Raw genomic sequence first — 14655 nt, forward strand, 5'->3', positions numbered from 1 at the left:
TAAGCCACTGATTCGCGTTTTTCGGTTGGGGCGACCTTGGAGAAAAACAGATCCTCCAAAAATTAGACCACACCTCTAGACTAAGAGCAACCCCTCAACGTGCTAATAGCACCCAGACCCAATATAATTGATCAATGGACCAAGCTACCCCAGGGATAACAGCGCAATCTCCTCCGAGAGTCCGTATCGACGAGGAGGTTTACGACCTCGATGTTGGATCAGGACATCCTAGTGGTGCAGCCGCTACTAAGGGTTCGTTTGTTCAACGATTAACAGTCCTACGTGATCTGAGTTCAGACCGGAGTAATCCAGGTCGGTTTCTATCTATGATGAACTCTTCCCAGTACGAAAGGATAGGAAAAGTGAGGCCAATACTTCAAGCAAGCCTTCGCCTTAAGTGATGAAGCCAACTGAATCACAAAAAGCTATCACACCACACTACATCCAAGAAAAGGATTAGCTAGCGTGGCAGAGCTCGGAAAATGCAAAAGGCTTAAGTCCTTTAACTCAGAGGTTCAAATCCTCTCCCTAGCTTAACCTAAACCAACATATAAACATGACAAACTACCCCATCCTAATTAACTTTATCATAGCCCTCTCCTATGCCCTACCCATCTTAATCGCAGTAGCCTTCCTAACACTGGTAGAACGCAAAATCCTAAGCTACATACAAGGCCGAAAAGGCCCAAATGTCGTAGGCCCTTTCGGACTTCTGCAGCCCCTAGCAGACGGAGTAAAATTATTCATCAAAGAGCCTATTCGACCCTCAACCTCCTCCCCAATTATATTCCTCATAACCCCGATATTAGCCCTCCTACTGGCAATCTCCGTTTGAACCCCACTTCCTCTCCCATTCTCCCTAGCAGACCTAAACCTAGGCCTACTATTTCTATTAGCCATATCAAGCCTAGCAGTATATTCCATCCTGTGATCAGGGTGAGCTTCCAACTCAAAATATGCCCTAATCGGGGCACTACGAGCAGTAGCCCAGACAATCTCCTACGAAGTGACCCTAGCAATTATCCTGCTATCTGTGATTCTATTAAGCGGAAACTACACCCTTGGCACCCTTGCAGTCACCCAAGAGCCCCTTTACCTAATCTTTTCATGCTGACCTCTTGCTATAATATGATATGTATCCACACTTGCCGAAACTAACCGTGCTCCCTTTGACCTGACAGAGGGGGAGTCAGAGCTAGTTTCCGGATTCAACGTAGAATACGCAGCAGGCCCCTTCGCCCTTTTCTTCCTAGCTGAATATGCTAATATCATACTTATGAACACACTGACCGCCATCCTGTTCTTCAACCCAAGCTTCCTAAACCCACCTCAAGAGTTATTCCCCATTGTATTAGCTACAAAAGCGTTACTTCTATCAGCAGGATTCCTATGAGTCCGTGCCTCCTACCCCCGATTTCGATACGACCAGCTAATGCATCTATTATGAAAAAACTTCCTACCACTCACACTAGCCCTATGCCTGTGACACACTAGCATACCAATTTGCTACGCAGGCCTACCACCCTATTTAAGGGCCCTGGAAATGTGCCTGAACACTAAGGGTCACTATGATAAAGTGAACATGGAGGTACACCAGTCCTCTCATTTCCTTAACCCTTAGAAAAGCAGGAATCGAACCTACACTAGAGGAATCAAAATCCTCCATACTTCCCTTATATTACTTTCTAGTAGGGTCAGCTAAACAAGCTATCGGGCCCATACCCCGAAAATGATGGTTCAACTCCTTCCCCTGCTAATTAACCCCCAAGCAAAACTAGTATTTATTTTCAGCCTACTACTGGGAACAACCATTACAATATCAAGCAACCACTGAATTATAGCCTGAACAGGCCTTGAAATCAACACACTTGCCATCCTGCCTCTGATCTCAAAATCTCACCACCCCCGAGCTATTGAAGCTGCCACTAAGTACTTCCTAGTACAAGCAGCCGCTTCCGCTCTAGTCCTATTCTCCAGTATGACTAACGCATGACACACTGGACAGTGGGACATTACTCAACTCACACACCCAGTCTCATGTTTAATCCTAACTTCAGCAATTGCAATAAAACTAGGACTGGTACCATTCCATTTCTGATTCCCAGAAGTACTTCAAGGCTCTCCTCTCACCACAGGACTCCTGCTATCTACCGCCATAAAACTTCCACCAATCACACTACTCTATATAACTTCACCCTCCCTAAACACTACCCTCCTGACTACCATAGCTATCCTTTCAACAGCTCTAGGAGGGTGAATGGGCCTCAACCAAACACAAATCCGAAAAATTCTAGCCTTCTCCTCCATCTCCCACCTAGGCTGAATAACAATCATTATTGTCTACAACCCAAAACTCACTTTACTCAACTTCTACCTATACAGCCTAATAACTGCAACAGTATTCCTCGCCCTAAACTCAATCAAAGTCCTAAAACTATCCACCCTAATAACTGCATGAACCAAAGTGCCCTCATTAAACGCAATACTGCTTCTAACCCTACTCTCACTTGCAGGACTCCCCCCACTAACAGGATTCCTACCCAAGTGACTCATTATTCAAGAGCTAACTAAGCAAGACATAGCTCCAGCAGCGACAATCCTCTCCCTCCTCTCCTTACTAGGACTGTTCTTCTATTTACGCCTAGCATACTGCACAACAATCACACTCCCCCCACACACCACAAATCACATGAAACTGTGGCACACTAATAAACCAACTAACATCCTAGTCGCTATCTTGGCTACTATGTCTATTATCCTTCTCCCCATCTCCCCCATGATCCTCACTATTATTTAAGAAACTTAGGATTACCTAAACCGAAGGCCTTCAAAGCCTTAAACAAGAGTGAAACTCTCTTAGTTTCTGCTAAAGTCCGCAGGATACTACCCTGCATCCCCTGAATGCAACTCAGATACTTTAATTAAGCTAGGACCTTACCCTAATTCCCTAGACAGATGGGCTTCGATCCCACGATACTATAGTTAACAGCTATATGCCCTAAACCAAACAGGCTTCTGCCTAAGGCCCCGGTACATAATTAATGCACATCAATGAGCTTGCAACTCACTATGAATTTCACTACAGAGCCGATAAGAAGAGGAATTAAACCTCTGTAAAAAGGACTACAGCCTAACGCTTATACACTCAGCCATCTTACCTATGACATTCATTACCCGATGACTATTCTCAACCAACCACAAAGATATCGGAACTCTGTACCTAATCTTCGGCGCATGAGCCGGAATAGTAGGTACCGCCCTAAGTCTTCTCATTCGAGCAGAACTGGGACAACCAGGAGCTCTTCTAGGAGACGATCAAGTATACAACGTAGTCGTTACAGCCCACGCCTTCGTAATAATTTTCTTCATAGTTATGCCAATTATGATTGGAGGATTTGGAAACTGACTAGTTCCCCTAATAATTGGAGCACCGGACATAGCATTCCCACGAATAAACAACATAAGCTTCTGACTACTACCTCCATCTTTCCTTCTTTTACTAGCATCCTCTACAGTAGAAGCAGGTGTAGGTACAGGCTGAACAGTGTATCCGCCGCTAGCTGGTAATTTAGCCCACGCCGGAGCCTCAGTAGACCTAGCAATCTTCTCCCTACACCTAGCCGGCATCTCCTCAATCCTAGGCGCAATCAACTTTATCACAACAGCAATCAACATAAAACCTCCTGCCCTCTCACAATACCAAACCCCTCTGTTTGTTTGATCCGTACTAATCACTGCAGTACTCCTACTTCTATCACTGCCAGTCCTAGCCGCAGGTATTACAATGCTTCTCACAGACCGTAACCTCAACACTACATTCTTCGACCCCGCGGGAGGAGGAGACCCAGTACTATACCAACACCTCTTCTGATTCTTCGGACACCCAGAAGTGTATATCCTAATCCTGCCAGGATTTGGAATCATCTCACACGTCGTAACCTACTACGCAGGAAAAAAAGAACCATTCGGCTACATAGGAATAGTATGAGCCATGCTATCTATTGGCTTCCTGGGCTTTATTGTCTGAGCCCACCACATGTTCACAGTAGGAATGGACGTCGATACTCGAGCATACTTCACATCTGCTACAATAATCATTGCCATCCCAACAGGCATTAAAGTATTCAGCTGATTAGCCACCCTCCACGGAGGAACAATCAAATGAGACCCACCAATGTTATGAGCCCTAGGATTCATCTTCCTATTCACCATTGGAGGACTAACAGGAATCGTACTAGCAAACTCTTCACTAGATATCGCTCTACACGACACTTACTACGTAGTAGCTCACTTCCACTATGTCCTGTCAATAGGAGCAGTATTCGCAATTCTAGCTGGCTTCACACACTGATTCCCCCTGTTCACCGGATACACCCTTCACTCAACATGAGCTAAAACACACTTCGGAGTAATATTCGTAGGCGTAAACTTAACCTTCTTCCCCCAACATTTCTTAGGCCTAGCTGGAATGCCACGACGATACTCAGACTACCCAGACGCCTACACACTATGAAATACCATCTCCTCAGTAGGATCCCTTATCTCCCTAACAGCCGTAATCATACTAGTATTCATCATCTGAGAAGCCTTCGCATCCAAACGCAAAGCCACACAACCAGAACTAACAAGCACTAACGTTGAATGAATCCACGGCTGCCCGCCTCCATTCCACACCTTCGAAGAACCTGCCTTCGTCCAAGTTCAAGAAAGGAAGGAGTCGAACCCCCATATGTTGGTTTCAAGCCAACCGCATAAACCACTTATGCTTCTTTCTCATAGAGGTGTTAGTAAAACAATTACATAGCCTTGTCAAGACTAAATTGCAGGTGAAAGCCCAGCACACCTCCACTACAATGGCCAACCACTCACAACTTAACTTCCAAGACGCTGCTTCACCTATCATAGAAGAACTAATAGGGTTCCACGACCATGCTCTAATAGTTGCCCTAGCAATCTGTAGTCTAGTCCTCTATCTACTTACTCTCATGCTTACAGAAAAACTATCATCAAGCACAATCAATGCACAAGAAATTGAACTTGTATGAACAATCCTTCCAGCCATAGTACTAGTCATACTTGCTTTACCCTCACTACGAATCCTTTACATAATAGACGAAATCAACGAGCCCGATCTAACCCTAAAAGCCATCGGTCACCAATGATACTGAACCTACGAATACACTGACTTCAAAGATTTTACATTCGACTCCTACATAACTCCTACAGCAGACCTACCCCTAGGTCACTTCCGCCTACTAGAAGTAGACCATCGTGTTATTGTCCCTATAAGCTCAACAGTTCGAGTTATCGTCACCGCAGATGATGTACTCCACTCATGAGCCGTCCCTAGCCTAGGCGTAAAAACCGATGCAATCCCAGGACGCCTTAACCAAACTTCCTTCCTTGCCTCCCGACCCGGAGTATTCTACGGACAGTGCTCAGAAATCTGCGGAGCTAACCACAGCTTTATACCAATCGTAGTAGAATCTACTCCCCTCGCCAACTTCGAAAACTGATCTTCTCTAATATCATCCTAATCATTAAGAAGCTATGAACCAGCATTAGCCTTTTAAGCTAAAGAAAGAGGGCTTTCCCCCCTCCTTAATGACATGCCCCAACTAAATCCTAACCCCTGACTTTTTATTATAATCATTTCATGACTAACTTTCTCCCTGATTATTCAACCCAAACTCCTATCATTTGTGTCAACAAACCCCCCATCTCCTAAATCCACTGTAACCCCAAGCACCACCCCCTGAACCTGACCATGAACCTAAGCTTCTTTGACCAATTCTCAAGCCCATCACTCCTAGGAATTCCATTAATTCTCATCTCAATAGTATTCCCAGCCCTTCTCCTTCCCTCCCTAGACAACCGATGAATCACCAACCGCCTATCAACCCTACAACTCTGATTCATTAACCTAGTCACAAAACAACTAATAATGCCCCTAAATAAAAAAGGACATAAATGGGCCCTAATCTTAACATCCCTCATAATTTTCCTTTTACTAATCAACCTCCTAGGGTTACTACCATACACATTCACCCCAACCACCCAACTATCCATAAACCTAGCCTTAGCATTCCCCCTATGACTTGCCACCCTCCTGACAGGCCTACGAAACCAACCATCTGCCTCCTTAGGCCACCTCCTTCCAGAAGGTACTCCAACTCCACTAATCCCAGCCCTAATCCTAATCGAAACAACAAGTCTACTCATTCGCCCACTAGCCCTGGGAGTGCGATTAACAGCCAACCTGACAGCAGGTCACCTACTCATTCAACTCATCTCCACAGCCACAACAGCCCTATTCTCAACAATACCAGTAGTCTCTCTACTAACCCTACTAGTTCTATTCTTACTAACAATCCTAGAAGTAGCAGTAGCAATAATTCAAGCCTACGTCTTTGTACTTCTATTAAGTCTCTACCTACAAGAAAACATCTAATACCACAATGGCTCACCAAGCACACTCTTACCACATAGTAGACCCAAGCCCATGACCTATTCTCGGAGCAGCCGCCGCCCTCCTAATCACCTCAGGACTAATAATATGATTCCACCACAACTCTCCCTGACTTCTCATCCTCGGCCTTATTACTACCGCCCTAGTTATATTCCAATGATGACGCGACATCGTACGAGAAAGCACATTCCAAGGCCACCATACCCCAACCGTACAAAAGGGACTGCGATACGGAATAGCCCTGTTCATCACATCAGAAGCCTTCTTCTTCCTAGGATTCTTCTGAGCTTTCTTCCACTCAAGCCTAGCCCCTACCCCAGAATTAGGCGGACAATGACCGCCAGTCGGGATCAAACCTTTAAACCCCATAGATGTACCACTCTTAAACACCGCCATCCTCCTAGCTTCCGGAGTCACCGTAACATGAGCCCACCATAGCATCACAGAGGCCAAACGAAAACAAGCAATCCAAGCCCTATCCCTAACAGTCCTTCTAGGATTCTACTTCACCGCCCTCCAAGCCATGGAGTACTATGAAGCCCCCTTCTCTATCGCCGACGGGGTCTACGGCTCAACCTTTTTCGTCGCCACTGGATTCCACGGCTTACATGTAATTATTGGCTCTACCTTCCTCTTTGTATGCCTTCTACGCCTAATCAAATACCACTTTACATCTAACCACCACTTTGGGTTTGAAGCAGCAGCCTGATATTGACACTTCGTAGACGTCGTATGATTATTCCTCTATATCTCTATCTACTGATGAGGATCTTACTCTTCTAGTATATTAATTACAATCGACTTCCAATCCTTAAAATCTGGTTTAAATCCAGAGAAGAGTAATAAACATAATTCTATTCATATTAACCCTCTCATTCACCCTAAGCATACTCCTAACAGCACTAAACTTTTGACTAGCCCAAATAAACCCCGACTCAGAAAAACTATCCCCATACGAATGCGGATTTGACCCTCTAGGATCAGCCCGACTGCCCTTCTCAATTCGTTTCTTCCTTGTTGCCATCTTATTCCTCCTATTCGACCTAGAAATCGCCCTATTACTACCTCTACCATGAGCCATCCAACTAGAATCCCCCATCACTACCCTAGCCTGAGCCTCCCTACTTATTCTCCTCCTCACACTAGGACTAATCTATGAATGAATCCAAGGAGGACTAGAATGAGCAGAGTAACAGAAAGTTAGTCTAACTAAGACGGTTGATTTCGACTCAACAAATTATAGCTCATACCCTATAACTTTCTTTATGTCCTATCTTCACTTAAGCTTCTACTCAGCCTTCACACTAAGCAGCCTAGGCCTGGCCTTCCACCGAACACACCTAATCTCAGCCCTTCTATGCTTGGAAAGCATAATACTATCTATATACGTCGCCCTAGCTATATGACCTATTCAAATACAATCACCATCATCCACTATCCTCCCCATTCTCATATTAACTTTTTCTGCCTGCGAAGCAGGCGCGGGGCTGGCTTTACTGGTAGCTTCTACTCGAACTCACGGTTCCGACCTACTCCACAACTTCAACCTCCTACGATGCTAAAAATCATTGTCCCAACTGCTATACTATTACCCCTAACCTTCCTCTCTCCATGCAAGCACCTTTGAACTAACACTACCCTTTATAGCCTGCTAATCGCCTCAGTCAGCCTTCAATGACTTGTACCTACATACTACCCAAGCAAAAGCCTGACCCCCTGAACCTCCATCGATCAAATCTCCTCCCCCCTACTAGTCCTTTCCTGCTGGCTCCTCCCTCTCATAATTATGGCAAGCCAAAACCATCTAGAACCAGAACCTGCCATCCGCAAACGAATCTTTGCCACAACAATCATCCTAGCCCAACTATCCATCCTGTTAGCCTTCTCAGCTTCAGAGCTGATACTATTCTACATTGCATTTGAAGCCACCCTAATCCCCACTCTCATCCTTATCACCCGATGAGGCAGCCAACCAGAACGCTTAAATGCTGGTATCTACCTCCTATTTTACACTCTTGCCAGCTCACTACCACTATTAATTGCCATCCTCCACCTACAAAACCAAATTGGCACATTATACCTCCCAATACTTAAACTCTCACACCCCCCACTAAACACCTCTTGATCAGGACTAATCGCAGGCCTAGCTCTACTACTAGCCTTCATGGTCAAAGCCCCACTATACGGCTTACACCTATGACTACCCAAAGCCCACGTAGAAGCCCCCATCGCCGGCTCCATACTACTAGCTGCCCTACTACTGAAACTAGGTGGATACGGAATCATACGAATCACTATCCTAGTAAACCCAACACTAAACAACCTCCACTACCCCTTTATTACCCTCGCCTTATGAGGGGCATTAATGACCAGCGCCATTTGCCTACGACAGATCGACCTAAAGTCATTAATCGCCTACTCATCTGTCAGCCACATAGGCCTAGTAGTAGCCGCAACCATAATTCAAACTCAATGAGCATTCTCAGGAGCAATAATTCTAATAATCTCACACGGCCTAACATCATCAATACTATTCTGCCTAGCCAACACCAACTACGAACGCACTCACAGCCGAATCCTTCTACTCACACGAGGACTCCAACCTATGCTTCCCCTAATAGCCATCTGATGACTTCTAGCCAACCTCACAAACATAGCTCTCCCCCCAACAACAAACCTCATGGCAGAACTAACCATCGTAGTCGCACTCTTCAACTGATCTGCCTTCACACTCATCCTGACCGGCACTGCGATCTTACTTACCGCCTCATACACACTTTACATACTTATAATAACACAACGAGGCCCACTCCCATCCCATATTACATCAATTCAAAATTCCTCCACACGAGAACACCTCCTCATAGCCCTCCATACAATCCCAATATTCCTGCTTATCCTCAAGCCCGAACTAATCTCAGGCATCCCTATATGCAAGTATAGTTTCAACCAAAACATTAGACTGTGATTCTAAAAATAGAAGTTAAAACCTTCTTACTCGCCGAGGGGAGGTTAAACCAACGAGAACTGCTAATTCTTGCATCTGAGCATAAAACCTCAGTCCCCTTACTTTCAAAGGATAACAGCAATCCAATGGTCTTAGGAGCCACTCATCTTGGTGCAAATCCAAGTGAAAGTAATGGATATGCCCCTAATCCTAAACACATTCATACTTCTAACCCTAACAACCCTTATCACCCCCATTGTATTCCCACTCCTATCGGACAGCCTAAAAAACACTCCTACAATCATTACGAACACGGTTAAAACCTCTTTCCTGATCAGCCTAATTCCCATAACAATTTACATCTACTCAGGAACAGAGAGCCTAGTTTCCCTCTGAGAATGAAAATTTATCATAAACTTCAAAATCCCAATCAGCCTAAAAATAGACTTCTACTCACTTACCTTCTTTCCAATCGCACTGTTCGTATCATGATCCATCCTACAATTTGCAACCTGATACATAGCTTCAGACCCTTTTATCACAAAATTCTTCACCTACCTCCTATTCTTCCTAATCGCCATGCTAATCCTAATCATTGCCAATAACCTATTCGTCCTGTTCATCGGCTGAGAAGGGGTAGGAATTATATCATTCCTACTAATTAGCTGATGACACGGACGGGCGGAGGCTAACACTGCAGCTCTCCAAGCCGTACTTTACAATCGAGTTGGAGATGTAGGCCTAATCCTATGCATAGCATGACTAGCATCCACTATAAACACTTGAGAGATCCACCAACTCTCCTCCACATCCCAAACACCTACCCTCCCCCTCTTAGGCCTCATTCTAGCTGCAACAGGCAAATCCGCCCAATTTGGCCTGCATCCGTGACTACCAGCTGCCATAGAAGGACCGACCCCCGTATCTGCCCTACTACACTCCAGCACAATGGTCGTAGCCGGAATTTTTTTACTCATCCGAACTAACCCTCTATTCAACAACAACCAAACTGCCTTAACCCTATGCTTATGCCTAGGAGCCCTAACCACACTATTTGCAGCCACATGTGCTCTCACCCAAAATGACATCAAAAAAATTATCGCATTCTCCACTTCAAGCCAATTAGGACTAATAATAGTTACAATCGGACTAAACCTCCCCGAACTAGCCTTCCTTCATATCTCAACCCATGCATTTTTCAAGGCCATACTCTTCCTATGCTCAGGCTCTATCATCCACAGCTTAAACGGTGAACAAGATATCCGAAAAATAGGCGGGCTCCAAAAAATACTACCTACAACTACTTCATGCTTAACCATCGGAAACCTAGCCCTAATAGGAACACCATTCCTAGCAGGATTCTACTCAAAAGACCAAATCATTGAAAGCTTAAGCACATCATATCTAAACGCCTGAGCTCTCCTACTAACCCTCCTAGCTACATCATTCACCGCAGTATACACAATCCGCATAACCGTACTAGTACAGAGCGGCTTCGTCCGAATTCCGCCCCTAACCCCAATCAATGAAAACAACCCCGCAGTGACCTCACCCATCACTCGCCTCGCACTAGGCAGCATTACTGCAGGATTCCTCATTACCTCATACATCATCCCTACAAAAACTCCATCAATAACTATGCCCTTATCTATTAAAATAACAGCCCTCACAGTAACAGCCCTAGGAATTGCTATAGCCCTAGAAATCTCAAAAACAACTCAAATACACATCCTAACAAAGCAAACCCCTCTCTCAAATTTCTCTACCTCCCTAGGATACTTCAACCCCCTAACCCACCGCCTCACCACAACTAACCTACTAAGCGGAGGACAAAAAATCGCTTCCCACCTGATAGACCTATCCTGATACAAAATACTAGGCCCAGAAGGACTGGCCAACCTACAACTGACAGCATCCAAAACCTTCACTACCCTTCACTCCGGCCTAATCAAGGCCTACCTAGGATCATTTGCTCTATCTATTCTCATCATTCTCATATCCACATACAGAACCACCTAATGGCCCTCAATCTTCGTAAAAACCACCAAATCCTAAAAATCATCAATGACGCCCTAATTGACCTTCCTACACCATCCAACATCTCAACATGATGAAACTTCGGGTCACTACTAGGCATCTGCCTAATCTCCCAAATTATCACAGGCCTACTGCTAGCCATACACTATACAGCAGACACCAACCTAGCATTCTCCTCCGTTGCCCACATATGCCGAGACGTCCAATTTGGCTGATTAATCCGCAACCTCCACGCAAACGGAGCCTCACTCTTCTTCATCTGCATCTACCTGCACATCGGCCGAGGACTTTACTACGGCTCATACCTCAACAAAGAGACCTGAAACGTCGGAGTAATCCTCCTCCTAACCCTCATGGCAACCGCCTTTGTAGGGTACGTCCTACCATGAGGCCAAATATCATTCTGAGGAGCCACGGTCATTACAAACCTATTCTCAGCTATCCCCTACATCGGACAAACACTAGTAGAATGAGCCTGAGGGGGATTCTCAGTAGATAACCCCACACTAACTCGATTCTTCGCCCTTCACTTCCTACTTCCATTCGTCATCGTAGGATTCACATTAGTCCACCTCACATTCCTACACGAGACAGGATCAAACAACCCACTAGGAATCCCTTCAGACTGCGACAAAATTCCCTTCCACCCATACTACACCGTAAAAGATATTCTAGGATTCGTACTCATACTCATCCTACTTGTTTCCTTAGCCCTATTCTCCCCTAACCTCCTAGGAGATCCCGAAAATTTCACACCGGCCAACCCCCTAGTGACACCTCCTCACATCAAACCCGAATGATACTTCCTATTCGCCTACGCGATCCTACGATCCATCCCAAATAAACTAGGAGGAGTACTAGCCCTAGCCGCTTCAATCCTCGTACTATTTCTAACCCCACTTCTCCATACATCAAAACTACGATCAATAACCTTCCGCCCACTCTCTCAAATCCTGTTCTGAACCCTAGTTGCCAACGTCCTAATCCTCACCTGAGTAGGCAGCCAACCAGTAGAACACCCATTCATTATCATCGGCCAACTAGCCTCACTCTCATACTTCACAATTATCCTAGTACTATTCCCCCTCGCAGGCATCCTAGAAAATAAACTACTCAAACTCTAACTAATTCTCAACAAACTCTAATAGTTTATAAAAACATTGGTCTTGTAAGCCAAAGATTGAAGATTACACCCCTTCTTAGAGTTCAACCCAACCACTTCAGGAAAAAAGGACTTAAACCTTTATCACCAACTCCCAAAGCTGGCATTTTCAACTAAACTATTTCCTGATCCTTCCCATTTCCCTACACAGCCCGAATAGCCCCCCGAGACAACCCCCGCACAAGCTCTAACACCACAAACAGGGTCAATAATAATCCTCACCCTCCAATTAAAAGCAGCCCAACTCCATCTGAATAGAGCAAAGCTGCCCCACTAAAGTCAGATCGAACTGACAACAAACCTCCATTATTCACCGTTCCCACACCCACTAACAACTCCACTACACCCCCCACAACAAGCCCCACCATAACAACCAAGCCTATTCCAAACCCATAACCAACAACCCCTAGACTACCTCAGGCTTCAGGATAAGGGTCCGCCGCCAGCGAAACTGAATAAACAAACACCACCAACATCCCCCCTAAATATACTATAACAAGCACCAAAGACACAAAAGAAACCCCTAAACTTACCAATCAGCCACATCCCGCAACAGCCGCTACAACCAGTCCTAACACCCCATAATAAGGAGAAGGATTAGATGCAACCGCCAACCCCCCTAAAGCAAAACACAGACCCAAAAATAATACAAATTCTAGCATAAATTCCCACTCGGCTTTTCTCCGAGACCTACGGCCTGAAAAGCCGTCGTTATAAAGCTTTAACTATAAGAACGCCTGGCTCTGTCTATTCATTACCCCCCCCCTTCCCCCCCCGGCATGATTTTCTTCATGTTTTCCAGGGTATGTATAATATGCATTACACTCTCTGCCACATCAAACAGTCAATGAAATGTAGGATACTCCACATCATACGCTATGGCACTCCACAAAAAGCCCAAACATTATCTCCAAAACAGATGTTATACGGACAACCACATCACCAGATACATCCTTGTTTCAGGTACCATACAACCCAAGTTATCCTACCAAGGGCCGAGCCGCAAGCGTCACCCACAGACCCAGGAACTTACCACTATACCCTACCCCCACTCTCGTAAACGAGGAATATACTAGTACACCTTTGAATTCTCATAGTCTACCGGGTTCGCCCACCTCCTAGGTAACACCCTAGACCAACAGCTTTCAAGCACTCCCAAGCCAGAGGACCAGGTTATCTATTGATCGCGCTTCTCACGAGAACCGAGCTACTCAACGTTATAGGTGATTTAGGTTATTGGCTTCAGGCGCATACTTTCCCCCTAACCGCCGAGCTCAACTTGCTCTTTTGCGCTATTGGTTGTAACTTCAGGACCATGAACTCCCCCAAACCTCCTTACTTGCTCTTCACAGATACAAGTGGTCGGTTGGATTCTCCTCCCTAATCTCACCGGGTTGTAGGCATACCGACCTTCTACACTTGGTTTTTTCTAATATCCTTTCAATAAGCCCTTCAAGTGCGTAGCAGGTGTTATCTTCCTCTTGACATGTCCATCACATGACCGCCGAACATATGAATCCCCTAACACTTGGAATGTCATGGTTTGATGGATAAGGTCGTCGCAAACTTGACACTGATGCACTTTGACCCCATTCATGGAGGGCGCGCTAATCACCTATAGGCAAGCAGATAGTGTAATGGTTGCCGGACATATTTATTATTTTTTCACTTTCTAGGAACTTGCATTTAAAACCCATTTTTTAAACGTTTATTTTTTATCTTGAAATTTTTATCATTTTTAACCAAAAAATTAAACCACATTCTCCTAGATTTTTCCCAACACTCACCATTCATCCACTTCAAACTAACCTTCCTCTTCATTTCCTAGTATCACAAATCAAACAATCAACCATTGTCATTCCATTAAACAACTCAAAACAACTACAGAAATATCCCTAAATCAACCACCATCCACTAAACGCCCGGCCCGCGCAGCTAAATTTACCCCATACTCCCCTACCTTCTTCCACTTTCTAAAAATCAAACAAAAACACAAACTACAATCACAAACTATTAACCCATAAAATACCACAAATTAAC

General features: G+C 44.9%; 13 protein-coding genes across 13 annotated transcripts, besides 22 other annotated features; 12 read left to right on the forward strand and 1 right to left on the reverse strand. All coding sequences in view use genetic code 2, as the record gives it.

Annotated features, from left to right (window-relative positions):
- Window positions 1–459, forward strand: part of an rRNA (l-rRNA) that runs on past the window's edge.
- Window positions 460–534, forward strand: a tRNA (tRNA-Leu).
- Window positions 535–556: 22 nt separating this feature from the next.
- ND1 (NADH dehydrogenase subunit 1) lies at window positions 557–1534 on the forward strand. Its single transcript has one exon. It carries the CDS (start codon window positions 557–559, stop codon window positions 1532–1534), a length of 978 nt encoding a protein of 325 aa, YP_008815270.1.
- Window positions 1535–1539: 5 nt separating this feature from the next.
- Window positions 1540–1611, forward strand: a tRNA (tRNA-Ile).
- Window positions 1612–1617: 6 nt separating this feature from the next.
- Window positions 1618–1688, reverse strand: a tRNA (tRNA-Gln).
- Window positions 1688–1756, forward strand: a tRNA (tRNA-Met).
- Window positions 1757–2796, forward strand: ND2 (NADH dehydrogenase subunit 2). The gene has a single exon. A coding segment is annotated over exon 1 (1040 nt).
- Window positions 2797–2866, forward strand: a tRNA (tRNA-Trp).
- A 1-nt stretch (window position 2867) lies between these two features.
- Window positions 2868–2936, reverse strand: a tRNA (tRNA-Ala).
- An 11-nt stretch (window positions 2937–2947) lies between these two features.
- Window positions 2948–3022, reverse strand: a tRNA (tRNA-Asn).
- Window positions 3023–3089, reverse strand: a tRNA (tRNA-Cys).
- Window positions 3089–3159, reverse strand: a tRNA (tRNA-Tyr).
- Window position 3160: 1 nt separating this feature from the next.
- On the forward strand, window positions 3161–4711 carry COX1 (cytochrome c oxidase subunit I). Its single transcript has one exon. It carries the CDS (start codon window positions 3161–3163, stop codon window positions 4709–4711), a length of 1551 nt encoding a protein of 516 aa, YP_008815272.1.
- Window positions 4703–4775, reverse strand: a tRNA (tRNA-Ser).
- A 3-nt stretch (window positions 4776–4778) lies between these two features.
- Window positions 4779–4847, forward strand: a tRNA (tRNA-Asp).
- A 6-nt stretch (window positions 4848–4853) lies between these two features.
- Window positions 4854–5537, forward strand: COX2 (cytochrome c oxidase subunit II). The gene has a single exon. It carries the CDS (start codon window positions 4854–4856, stop codon window positions 5535–5537), a length of 684 nt encoding a protein of 227 aa, YP_008815273.1.
- A 1-nt stretch (window position 5538) lies between these two features.
- Window positions 5539–5608, forward strand: a tRNA (tRNA-Lys).
- A 1-nt stretch (window position 5609) lies between these two features.
- ATP8 (ATP synthase F0 subunit 8) lies at window positions 5610–5777 on the forward strand. Its single transcript has one exon. The coding sequence runs from the start codon at window positions 5610–5612 to the stop codon at window positions 5775–5777; it is 168 nt and encodes a 55-aa protein (YP_008815274.1).
- ATP6 (ATP synthase F0 subunit 6) lies at window positions 5768–6451 on the forward strand. The gene has a single exon. It carries the CDS (start codon window positions 5768–5770, stop codon window positions 6449–6451), a length of 684 nt encoding a protein of 227 aa, YP_008815275.1.
- A 7-nt stretch (window positions 6452–6458) lies between these two features.
- On the forward strand, window positions 6459–7242 carry COX3 (cytochrome c oxidase subunit III). Its single transcript has one exon. A coding segment is annotated over exon 1 (784 nt).
- Window positions 7243–7311, forward strand: a tRNA (tRNA-Gly).
- On the forward strand, window positions 7312–7662 carry ND3 (NADH dehydrogenase subunit 3). Its single transcript has one exon. The coding sequence runs from the start codon at window positions 7312–7314 to the stop codon at window positions 7660–7662; it is 351 nt and encodes a 116-aa protein (YP_008815277.1).
- A 1-nt stretch (window position 7663) lies between these two features.
- Window positions 7664–7733, forward strand: a tRNA (tRNA-Arg).
- Window position 7734: 1 nt separating this feature from the next.
- On the forward strand, window positions 7735–8031 carry ND4L (NADH dehydrogenase subunit 4L). The gene has a single exon. It carries the CDS (start codon window positions 7735–7737, stop codon window positions 8029–8031), a length of 297 nt encoding a protein of 98 aa, YP_008815278.1.
- Window positions 8025–9402, forward strand: ND4 (NADH dehydrogenase subunit 4). The gene has a single exon. A coding segment is annotated over exon 1 (1378 nt).
- Window positions 9403–9472, forward strand: a tRNA (tRNA-His).
- Window positions 9473–9538, forward strand: a tRNA (tRNA-Ser).
- Window positions 9538–9608, forward strand: a tRNA (tRNA-Leu).
- Window positions 9609–11426, forward strand: ND5 (NADH dehydrogenase subunit 5). Its single transcript has one exon. The coding sequence runs from the start codon at window positions 9609–9611 to the stop codon at window positions 11424–11426; it is 1818 nt and encodes a 605-aa protein (YP_008815280.1).
- An 8-nt stretch (window positions 11427–11434) lies between these two features.
- Window positions 11435–12577, forward strand: CYTB (cytochrome b). Its single transcript has one exon. The coding sequence runs from the start codon at window positions 11435–11437 to the stop codon at window positions 12575–12577; it is 1143 nt and encodes a 380-aa protein (YP_008815281.1).
- Window positions 12578–12591: 14 nt separating this feature from the next.
- Window positions 12592–12672, forward strand: a tRNA (tRNA-Thr).
- A 1-nt stretch (window position 12673) lies between these two features.
- Window positions 12674–12743, reverse strand: a tRNA (tRNA-Pro).
- Window positions 12744–12758: 15 nt separating this feature from the next.
- ND6 (NADH dehydrogenase subunit 6) lies at window positions 12759–13277 on the reverse strand. The gene has a single exon. The coding sequence runs from the start codon at window positions 13275–13277 to the stop codon at window positions 12759–12761; it is 519 nt and encodes a 172-aa protein (YP_008815282.1).
- A 1-nt stretch (window position 13278) lies between these two features.
- Window positions 13279–13350, reverse strand: a tRNA (tRNA-Glu).
- Window positions 13351–14655: a D loop.

The sequence above is a fragment of the mitochondrial genome of Montifringilla ruficollis (assembly GCF_017590135.1).
Source record: "Montifringilla ruficollis mitochondrion, complete genome".
NCBI classification, from domain to species: Eukaryota; Metazoa; Chordata; class Aves; order Passeriformes; family Passeridae; genus Pyrgilauda; species Pyrgilauda ruficollis.